We start from the raw sequence: 11,636 nt of genomic DNA, 5'->3' as shown, positions 1-11,636 counted from the left end.
CATTGTAGGTATGGCGGCTTCCCAACCCAACAAACCAACAATGAAGGAGGATGGCGAAGATGAGATGGCGGGATGGTGGGAGAAGGCTGCGAAGAAGCTTAGAGAGGAGGATGCAGCCAAGCTAAAGAAGAAAAAGGAAGAGGAGCTTGAGGAGAAGAGGAAGGAAGAAGAGAGAGCGTCAAATGCGATGCGCGCTAGCACCGAGGCACCACACTGTACAGTGCCACGCCCAGTAGCTAGGCATTGCACTGTAGAGTGTGGCGCCTCGGTGCTAGGCGCTGCATGGGCTGTAGCTTGCAAACAGAATCATTATCACATAGAGATGAGGAAGGGAGAGGGGGACTTGGTGCACCCAGAGGGTGATTGTCATGGTTCAGAGTTCAATGTGGTTGAGCAGGGAGTTGAGGTCACCCTCGAGGATCCAGACCAGTTCAAACATGTCGAGACTGCCAATGTGAATGATCAAGATGAGGGCTTTAATGGTGAAGCTAATGAAGATCAAGTTCAACATTATTAAGACAACAAGTGCAACATAGAGGACCAAGTTCAACATTGCTAAGACGTCAACTCCAAGTTCAACATAACTAAGACATACAAAGAGGATCAAGTTCAACATAGAGCTACCACAAATAAAGGACTATGGCTGGTTCCTAAGAAGAGCTAGTTCCTTGAGCGCTTTTTGGCTGCTCCCCCCCTCTTGCTGGCTAACTTCTTGACCTTCCTAGGAAGAGGAACACGCTCCCGCTCCGGCTCCGGTTCCTCCACGTCATCGACATCGTCATCCAAATAGTCATCCAAAGCCGCCATCCGCGAGGTGCCGACCGTCCTTTTGCCTCTTTCGGTGAAGTCTTCAGGTGTGTACTTGTTGATTCCCTTCTAGGCTTTAGCATGTATGCAGACCTAACCTGGTACGTCCCCAAGGTCATATCATCATCAGCAACCTATGCATCAACAAAAGATATGGAAAGACCGTGTGTGAGGATATAGTTAGCAATGCATCAACAATTGGATATATATGCTCATGCCATACCTCTTGGGTGACCACACCCACATCCTCATCCTCCAAATGATCACCATGGCTCTGGCCCGAAGCGGGATCTGATGGTGTCGCCGACCTAGACCGTTCTGGTGATACATACTCGGGGTCACGACAACCAAAAAGGTTTGATAGCCGCCTTAACTTTTGGCCCTGGCGCTGCAACATGTACAAGTGAATGAGACATCGAACGTAGCAACACATGTTAAGTGCTAGTTTGAAGGAGATGTGAACCTTGATGAATGCTCGAAGTGCACCTTCTCCATCGCTTTTGCCAGCCGGGGTTGTTTCAAGAATAGTCTCGGTCTCATCAGCTGCTTTCTTGATCTGGGCACGCTATGAACAGAAATGGTATTAACGTGTTAGGCAAGCGAAGATGTGAATAGTGTGAATGAAAAGCAAAGAGGGCAAATACCACAAAGTTCATCATTGGAGCTGAAGGGATCACTGAGTTGCCTTTCCTGACTAATGCGTTGTACTGGTGTTGGGCTACCTCATCAAAAACAGTGGGATTCTTCCAAAATCTCCTCAGCATACGCCGGCTTGCATACCTCCACACGGGTACTTGCAAGAAACCATGTGAGATAGTTGTTGAACGCTACAGGGCAGTGCTCACGAAGCTGGACTCCTTTTCCAGCCCTAGCTTGCTCCACACTAAGCGCAAACTGTACGACATACTTTCTGTGATGCTTGGCCCAATCCTTAATCTTCCGCTGCCTTTTCCTATCCAACCTGCAAGTTAGAAACATAATATTAGTAGCATCGAAACCGCCGAGAAGCTGCTAAGTACTCAAGGTTAATTATATCTTACGCGTGTAGCAACTTGTCCGTGTCCTCCCACTCGGCGGATGTGCCTGGAACAAACCAAACTGACGGCGCACTCGATGTGGGAGGTGAAGCTCAACCGCCCAGTTGCATATGAGTGGGCACCGCATACGCCAGAGATCCCTATCCCTAGTGCACATCGGATTCAGCCTGAACTCTAAAGGGTTACCAAAACTATCTCCTGTTCCATACGGCTCCCATATCACCTGCAAAATGGGATAGAATGCAAAATTGATATCGAGTTGCAATAGAAGCATCATAATCACTTATGCCATGTCAATTCACCTGCTCAGGCGTGATCGCGTCAAGCTCACTCTGGTACAACTTGTACATGACCGAGGGATCATCTGTCGTCTCATTTATCACATCCCACTTGTAAGCCCAAGTGGGTAGCCGTAGTAGGTCGCCTTTGTCGTCCCAATCATCGTACTTCACGGTCTTCGGACGTCCAACCGGCAAACGCTCCCAGCTCCATATGGAAAGTGCGAGCAAACAACCACCAATACCTCCAGATGACCTACAACAGGCTTCGTCCAACTGCACATAAAAGAGAACATGGTTCAATTAAGAGCAAGATCGCATTCATAATGTAGCAATGAAGTGAAAAAGAAACAACTTCATACCTGTCTATACAAGTAAGCCAGTGTCGCCGAACCCCAACTCCAATTGCTATCGAAGACGGTCAACGCCTTCAGCCACATCCATGGAGCATTCTTGCCTGTGCCATCAGCAAACATAGTCCTGGATATCACATACCACATGTAGACACGAGCATATGTCTTGACCGTGTCCTCATCAGCTTCCGGTGGGCAAGTACCAAAGTGCTCAGTAATCCACGTGAAAGTAGCACCGGCTGCGACTCTTTCCTTCTTCTTGTTTCTGCTGCTGGTTCCGGAGGCTCCGGAGGAACCATACCGATAAGGGCATGCATCTGCGCGCGCCACCCATCGGAATCGGTGCTCATACATAGAGGATTCCCATCGATAGGAAGAGCTTGATCATAGCAATATCATGGCGCAGCGTCACGATCATCTCCCCGGTCCGTAGATGATGAACAGCTGTGTGTCTCCGGCCTTCTACATTACCGTTCCAATCGGGGCGCAGGGTGGGACCTGTACCGTGCTTTGTGGAGCATTTGTTGGGGGGTCCGACAGAAGACTCGACTGTCTGACCAAGAATGAAGGAGAGTCCTGCTCTAATACGTGTTATCCTTCATCATCGCATTCCACCAAGGACCCGTAAACGAAGCTCAAAGCAAGGCGGCCGTACAAACAACGAATAGCATAACAGATCAGTGTGAGAGTCGTTAAGTCCAGCTCGCAGGTAGCGAGTATCAGTCTCAGGAGAAGCTAGTGGTCGCGGCTCTGCTCTGCCATGCATAGATCGCCACGCAGTGCGCTCGCGCCGCCTCGGCATAGGTTACCGCTGCGTTTTCTGGGTGGTGCGGACCCGCGCTGGATCAGATCAGTGAGAAAGGCTATGAACCCACGGACGAGGAGGACACAACCAACCGTAAACAAGCGGTTCTCTCGCACTCGCGCCGCATATCCGTCAGGTGACAATACTAACAAACGTTAGAGAGTCATATCGCCCGGCGGCAGTGTGAAGGACTTGACTAAGGGGCAAATACGAAGCCCAGTGTATGTATGCGCTCACAAATACCACTGTAGCTTGCAATACAATGAATTCACAAACTAAACTAAGCCTACGTCAGTGCGTCGCTCTAAGCGCACAACTCGAAATATGCTATCTCCATCAAGTAACAAATGCCAACCTATGGATCCATAACTAGTCAAGCAACTTAACATTCCAACAACCTACGTGTGCGAACACCACCATGTCGACACTGCGTACAAGCTCCCACCACAACTCTACAGACCAGATCTCAGAAGACAAACATCCGGCGTATGAAGATCTAGATACACACGAAGAGTCAAACAAGTTCGCACACACATTCGGTAATAGGCCAGACCTCTCTCAGTGATCTATAGACTTAGACGGTGAGCGAGGCTCGCGCAGAAGTGATCCTCGTGGCTATGCGCCATAGGAATGCATCCAGGCGTGTCGGCGCGCGCAAATCGCCGTGATAGCACTGCGACATACACTGCGCCCAGCTCCCGAGCGCGGGGAGCCGCCGCCGGCAGGGACGGCTGCGTGCGATCTCCGCACGCCAGCCGCCGCGCGCGGTGGGTATCGGGGGCACCGGCACGCGCCGGCGCTGATCCTCCACGCCCCGGGTACCCGCATGTCCGGCGGGACCGGGTACTCGGCCTCGAAAAGGAGGCGAGCCTCGCTCTCGTGAAGATGGCGGCGGCCGAAGCCGTTCGCCGCCGCGCCGTCGCCTGGGAAGCGCTCGGCCATGGGTGCTGGAGACGGCGAGAGAGAGGAGAGGGAGGAACGACGACGGCGAGAGAGAGAGGGAGGAACGACGACGGCGAGAGAGTACGAGTCGCGAGTGCGCGCGCAGAGGCGGCCGCCGACGGCGGAGTACGTGTCGCCGAGTGCGCTGGGGCGCGCGTCTTATATAGGCCGAGGCGCCGCCCGTGCGCGAGCCGCCGTGAGTACGCGTGGCGGGCGAGGGAGGCGGCAGGGACGCGCGTCATCCGGTCTCACTGCGCCGCCCGTGAGGCATCAATGGCGCAGGCTGACCGGCGCGGCAGCGCGACAGCTTTGGCATTGATCTCGCTCGGCAGCAAACTAAGCTGCAATGAGTGTCGACCCGCAGCGCACAGGGGCCCGGCAGAAGCAGGGTTGACGCGTTCGCTGGAACTCGGCACAATCAGCCGAGATCAACATGTGCCGCGGCGGCTCGCTAGTCTCTCATCGCCCATGATGTCAGCAAGAACAGATATCTCCCGCAGCTGCCCACGGCGCAAGCGTTAGACACTACCCAAGGCGCGCGTGGACCCCCGCGTGTCTACGGGCCATGCCTGTGGCGCTCCTCTCTCAGCGCCAAGAAGTGCGCTGCAGTTTTAATCCGAGGCGCCAAATAGCCGCTAGGGCTCGGCCATAAAGAGTCGGGCTCCTGGGGACGCGCGGCGCCGACCTAGGACGCGATTTTTCGGGCACCGGCGCAAAAAACGCACTGGGGGAGGCCTTCCGGGGCGCGGCTTGAAGAAGAGCTGACTCCTCCCAGCGCGTAATGTCACTTCAGAACTATGTCGTATCTTTCTCGCGTAGTCCTCCCTCTACTCGGCTTCGTGATCCTTCCGCTGACCGACACGTGCTGTAATCGATAGCATCCATCAACACATGCGTCTCGTAGGTACCCGTCCCTTTCTCTGCCAATATACTCAGTGAGATACGTATGCAATACGACAGACGCGCTCATAATCTAGTATACAAGGTAAAGTCAAATATCAGGTCCGGAAAAGCCAATCCCATCGCGCCTGTCGTAACCTCAATACAAGGTCCTTCATCAAGTCCTCCCACCCATGAAACAAGAACGACACTCATACAAAATCATGAGCCTAAATAAAAGGCTACCCAGAGCAGATTGGACTATAGGAAGACTAGTCAAAGCCAAATACCCGGTAGGTGGATAACGCCCATGTCGGTGGACTAAATGTTAACGTGGATATACGGGCGACGTGTGGTCTTTCGGCAAACTATATATATAGCACAATATAGCTACTACTCTCTGTATGACGCTCATTATCCACCAAAGACCGGCTTGATACGATATCCCCACCGATAGCATGAACTATCTATGCTCCTTACTTCGAAGCGATACTCCTAAAATTAGTACTCCATTTCAACTCAATATTCCTCTATCCCCAAGGCCTAACATTATCGTGTCCACACGACCAACCACTCTACCGGAGACTACAGGCAAAGATCGTATTAGTTTAAAGCGTGGAACACCAGCATTAACTTATGTAATCCTGGAGCCCTCTCCGAGTGTCTGGCATCTGTGATAATATCAACAGATGAAAAGGATTCGATGGGAGGACAATGCCTCCGCTAGATGCGAAGCTCACGCTCGTGTCACGGTTGCCAGACCAAAATTACCCAGCATCGTGATGACGTCACGTATTCTAAAAGCAAGTAAGACAACGTCAATCTGCTGCTGGCTGTTACTACCCATGCTCTGCACAGTGGGAGCCTCGCCAAGATACCCGCCATTGCGTAGGTTGGTGCTTGACCTGAAGGCATTCATATCTCTCTCATTGCCTCCCATCAACAACTTCGATATCGCTCTCGCGCGTCTCAGTCAGCTCCTTGCTGTGCTGCATACTGAGTGGCTCTAATTGAGGCGCTTGTCCCAAATAACGTGTTACAGAATTCTTGATGGTAGGTTTGGTACCATCCGACAGGAGGCAAAGCGAGGAGCTGCTGTCCATTATCACTTTTTGTTGCTACAAGTTCTGGTTCAACCGGGCTTCCCATGTTTACTTGCATAGAGCCACGCTTCCTGTTACTTTCAGCATCTTTCATCAGTACGTCATCAGGTTTAGGGTTAACCACATCCTTGTCCATCCAATCTTGGCCGTTTCTTTGGCTCCTCCCTTGACCTGCACCACGGCCTGCACGGCCTCGGCCTCTGCCTGCCCCTGTTGAGCTCCCAGCTCCCGGGCCACGACCTGGCCCTCTGAACCATTCAACTTGAAGGTTTTTAAAGACAAGTGCCGAAGGGGGATGGATCCCATTGCTGCACTCTTTGTACAGGTGCCCAAGCATGCCACAAACTGCACACCAGTCTGGTAACCTCTCGTACTTCACCCGGAAGATCTCCCTCTTCCTCTTTATCACCAAAGAAACCGCATTCTTTAGGGGTTTTGTAACATCCACTTTGATTCTGACCCGGAAGAAGTTACCTTCAAAATCCTGAGACTTAGGTTCCGCAAAGATGAAATCCCCAACAGTTGCCGCCAAAGACTTAATCAGGCCAAAAAAGAGCTCTGGTAGGTCGTGAATCTGAATCCACATCTCGATCTTGTTCAGCTCTATCGATGATGGCCTAGTGATTCCATCATACGGCTCTATGATGACTGCCTTGCCCTTGAACGTCCACGGTCCATCTTCCATTACTCTCTCCCAATCTCCCAAGCAAGAGAATTGCAGCGTGTATAGGTTCTCTTCGAGCGGCCAGAATTTTACCTCCTTCGCTAGATCCCAGGCGACTCTCATGTTATGATAGAACCAGTATTGGCTGTACTCTTTGTCCGTATTGACGCATGCTATGGCCATCCAGCGGGCGGCCTCTACAGGGATGTCACCATCTTCTACAACCACGTCCACCAGATCATCTTCCTTTAGCCCCAGCTCCTTCATCATTGCTTCCAACTCGCTCGTCGCCGCGTCAGACGCAGCGGCCGAGCCCATCGTTTGGATCTCTTGCCCGAGAAAAAACACCGGTTCCGCGGGCGGGAGGTTCCCTAACTGCCCCCCCCCCCTCGTCCACCCTCGCTAGCAGTCCAAAGACACCAGCGATCGATGGTGGGAGGCGGAGGGGATCGAGGTCTCCACGTCGATGCACTGGCTAGCTCGCTCGATCGGGAGCTCCTGGTCAACGCTTCAAGCGCCCGTTAACAAGCTGGCGCTCGTGCCGTCGCCCGGACGGGCCAGCCCACGAGCGCGCTTGCTCGCTCGAAAAAAAGCAACGCTCGCTACTGCTGGGTTCGGTCGCTTGCTACCTCTTTTGGCACTGCGTTGGTTTTCCCCGAAGAGGAAAGGATGATGCAGTAAAGTAGCGTAAGTATTTTCCTCAGTTTTTGAAAACCAAGGTATAAATCCAGTAGGAGGCTACGCGCGAGTCCCTCGCACCTGCACAAAACAAATAAATCCTCGCAACCAACGCAAATAGGGGTTGTCAATCCCTATAGGGCCACTTACGAGAGTGAGATCTGATAGATATGATAAGATAATATTTTTGGTATTTTTATGATAAAGATGCAAAGTAAAATAAAGGCAAAGTAAATAGCAAAGTAAATAACTAAGTAGTAGGAGATTGATATGATAAAGATAGACCCGGGGGCCATAGGTTTCACTAGTGGCTTCTCTCAAGAGCATATAAGTATATCTACGGTGGGTGAACAAATTACTGTTGAGCAATTGACAGAATTGAGCATAGTTATGAGAATATCTAGGTATGATCATGTATATAGGCATCACGTCCGAGACAAGTAGACCGACTCCTGCCTGCATCTACTACTATTACTCCACTCATCGATCGCTATCCAGCATGCATCTAGAGTATTAAGTTAAAAACAGAGTAACGCCTTAAGCAAGATGACATGATGTAGAGGGATAGACTCATGCAATTGTTATCCTCGATGGCAACAATACAATACGTGCCTTGCTCCCTTACTGTCACCTGGGAAAGGACACCGCAAGATTGAACCCAAAGCTAAGCACTTCTCCCATTGCAAGAAAGATAATCTAGTAGGCCAAACCAAACTGATAATTCGAAGAGACTTGCAAAGATAACCAATCATACATAAAAGAATTCAGAGAAGATTCAAATATTATTCATAGATATACTTGATCATAAACCCACAATTCATCGGTCTCAACAAACACACCGCAAAAAGAAGATTACATCGAATAGATCTCCACAAGAGAGGGGGAGAACATTGTATTGAGATCCAAAAAGAGAGAAGAAGCCATCTAGCTACTAACTATGGACCCGTAGGTCTGAGGTAAACTACTCACACTTCATCGGAGAGGCTAATGGTGTTGATGTAGAAGCCCTCCGTGATCGATGCCCCCTCCGGCGGAGCTCCGGAACAGGCCCCAAGATGGGATCTCGTGGATACAGAAAGCTGTGGCGGTGGAATTAGGTTTTTGGCTCCGTATCTGATCGTTTGGGGGTACGTAGGTATATATAGGAGGAAGGAGTACGTCGGTGGAAGCAACAGGGGGCCCACGAGGGTGGAGGGCGCGCCTGGGGGTAGGCGCCCCCTACCTCGTGGCCTTCCTGTTGTGTCTTGACGTAGGGTCCAAGTCTCCCTGAGTGTATTCGATGAGAAAATCACGTTCCCGAAGGTTTCATTCCGTTTGGACTCCGTTTGATATTCCTTTTCTTCGAAACCCTAAAACAGGCAAAAAACTAGCAATTCTGGGCTGGGCCTCCGGTTAATAGGTTAGTCCCAAAAATAATATAAAAGTGGATAATAAAGCCCAATAATGTCCAAAACAGTAGATAATATAGCATGGAGCAATCAAAATAGATTTATTGGAGACGTATCAAGCATCCCCAAGCTTAATTCCTGCTCGTCCTCGAGTAGGTAAATGATAAAAACAGAATTTTTGATGCGGAGTGCTATTTGGCATAATTTTAATGTAATTCTTCTTAATTGTGGTATGAATATTCAGATCCGAAAGATTCAAGACAAAAGTTCATATTGACATAAAAATAATAATACTTCAAGCATACTAACAAAGCAATTATGTCTTCTCAAAATAACATGGCTAAAGAAAGTTATCCCTACAAAATCATATAGTCTGGCTATGCTCTATCTTCACCACACAAAATATTTAAATCATGCACAACCCCGATGACAAGCCAAGCAATTGTTTCATACTTTTGACATTCTCAAAAAAAATTCAATCTTCACGCAATACATGAGCGTGAGCCATGGATATAGCACTATAGGTGGAATAGAGTGGTGGTTGTGGAGAAGACAAAAAGGGAGAAGATAGTCTCACATCAACTAGGCGTATCAACGGGCTATGGAGATGCCCATCAATAGATATCAATGTGAGTGAGTAGGGATTGCCATGCAACGGATGCACTAGAGCTATAAGTATATGAAAGCTCAAAAAGAAACTAAGTGGGTGTGCATCCAACTTGCTTGCTCACAGAAGACCTAGGGCATTTTGAGGAAGCCCATCATTGGAATATACAAGCCAAGTTCTATAATGAAAATTCCCACTAGTATATGAAAGTGACAACAAGGAGACTCTATATCATGAAGATCATGGTGCTACTTTGAAGCACAAGTGTGGTAAAAGGATAGTAACATTGTCCCTTCTCTCTTTTTCTCTCATTTTTTTTTTTTTTCTTTTTTTTTTTGGGCCTTTTCTCTTTTTTATGGCCTCTTTTCTTTTCTCTTTTTTTATTTTTTTTTCGTCCGGAGTCTCATCCCGACTTGTGGGGGAATCATAGTCTCCATCATCCTTTCCTCACTGGGACAATGCTCTAATAATGATGATCATCACACTTTTATTTTTCTTACAACTCAACAATTACAACTCGATACTTAGAACAAAATATGACTCTATATGAATGCCTCCGGCGGTGTACCGGGATATGCAATGAACATGAGTGACATGTATGAAAGAATTATGAACGGTGGCTTTGCCACAAATACTATGTCAACTACATGATCATGCTAAGCAATATGACAATGATGAAGTGTCATAATAAACGGAATGGTGGAAAGTTGCATGGCAATATATCTCGGAATGGCTATGGAAATGCCATAATAGTTAGGTATGGTGGCTGTTTTGAGGAAGGTATATGGTGGGTGTATGATACCGGCGAAAGGTGCGCGGTATTAGAGAGGCTAGCAATGGTGGAAGGGTGAGAGTGCGTATAATCCATGGACTCAACATTAGTCATAAAGAACTCATATACTTATTGCAAAAATCTACAAGTTATCCAAAGCAAAGTATTACGCGCATGCTCCTAGGGGGATAGATTGGTAGGAAAAGACCATCGCTCCCCTGACCGCCACTCATAAGGAAGACAATCAAAAAATTAAATCATGCTCCGACTTCATCACATAACGGTTCACCATACGTGCATGCTACGGGAATCACAAACTTCAACACAAGTATTTCTCAAATTCACAACTACTCAACTAGCACAACTTTAATATCACCATCTTTATATCTCAAAACAATTATCAAGTATCAAACTTATCATAGTATTCAACACACTCATAAGAAAGTTTTATTATTAATCTTGTATACCAAGCATATTAGGATTTTAAGCAAATTACCATGCTATTAAGACTCTCAAAATAATCTAAGTGAAGCATGAGAGATCAATAGTTTCTATAAAACAAATCCACCACTGTGCTCTAAAAGATATAAGTGAAGCACTAGAGCAAAATTATATAACTCAAAAGATATAAGCGAAGCACATAGAGTATTCTAACAAATTCCAAATCATGTATGGCTCTCTCAAAAGGTGTGTACAAAGGATGATTGTGGTAAACTAACAAGCAAAGACTCAAATCATACAAGACGCTCCAAGCAAAACACATATCATGTGGTAAATAAAAATATAGCTCCAAGTAAAGTTACCGATAGAAGTAGACGAAAGAGGGGATGCCTTCCGGGGCATCCCCAAGCTTTGGCTTTTAGGTGTCCTTAGATTATCTTGGGGGTGCCATGGGCATCCCCAAGCTTAGGTTCTTGCCACTCCTTGTTCCATAATCCATCAAATCTTTACCCAAAACTTGAAAACTTCACAACACAAAACTTAAAGTAGAAAATCTCGTGAGCTCCGTTAGCGAAAGAAAACAAAAGACCACTTCAAGGTACTGTAATGAACTCATTCTTTATTTATATTGGTGTTATACCTACTGTATTCCAACTTCTCTATGGTTTATAAACTATTTTACTAGCCATAGATTCATCAAAATAAGCAAACAACACACGAAAAACAGAATCTGTCAAAAACAGAACAGTCTGTAGTAATCTGTAGCTAGCGCAAGATCTGGAACCCAAAATTCTAAAATAAATTGCTGGACGTGAGGAATTTATCTATTAATCATATTCAAAAATAATTAACTAAATACACTTTCCAAATAAATAATGGCGG

General features: G+C 47.8%; 1 protein-coding gene across 1 annotated transcript; it reads right to left on the bottom strand.

The window, feature by feature from the left end:
- Positions 1 to 704: 704 nt before the first annotated feature.
- Positions 705 to 1,540, bottom strand: LOC125535164. Its single transcript, XM_048698210.1, has 4 exons — positions 1,452 to 1,540; positions 1,271 to 1,372; positions 1,031 to 1,195; positions 705 to 941 (listed from the first exon to the last, which is right to left on the bottom strand). Exons 1-4 carry the CDS (start codon positions 1,464 to 1,466, stop codon positions 705 to 707), a joined length of 519 nt encoding a protein of 172 aa, XP_048554167.1. The 5' UTR covers positions 1,467 to 1,540.
- Between the last annotated feature and the right edge of the window lie 10,096 nt (positions 1,541 to 11,636).

This window comes from Triticum urartu, chromosome 2, assembly GCF_003073215.2.
Source record: "Triticum urartu cultivar G1812 chromosome 2, Tu2.1, whole genome shotgun sequence".
NCBI lineage: Eukaryota > Viridiplantae > Streptophyta > Magnoliopsida > Poales > Poaceae > Triticum > Triticum urartu.
The sequence above is the reverse complement of the archived record's forward strand: the minus strand, read 5'-3'. Positions and strand labels throughout refer to the sequence as shown.

Excerpts from the sequence above, each read along its gene's own strand:
- LOC125535164 (XM_048698210.1), bottom strand. Across the intron at positions 1,196-1,270 it reads CACTTCGAGCATTCATCAAG|CGCCAGGGCCAAAAGTTAAG; the intron begins GTTCACATCTCC and ends TACATGTTGCAG. Across the intron at positions 942-1,030 it reads TGGGTGTGGTCACCCAAGAG|GTTGCTGATGATGATATGAC; the intron begins GTATGGCATGAG and ends GTTGATGCATAG.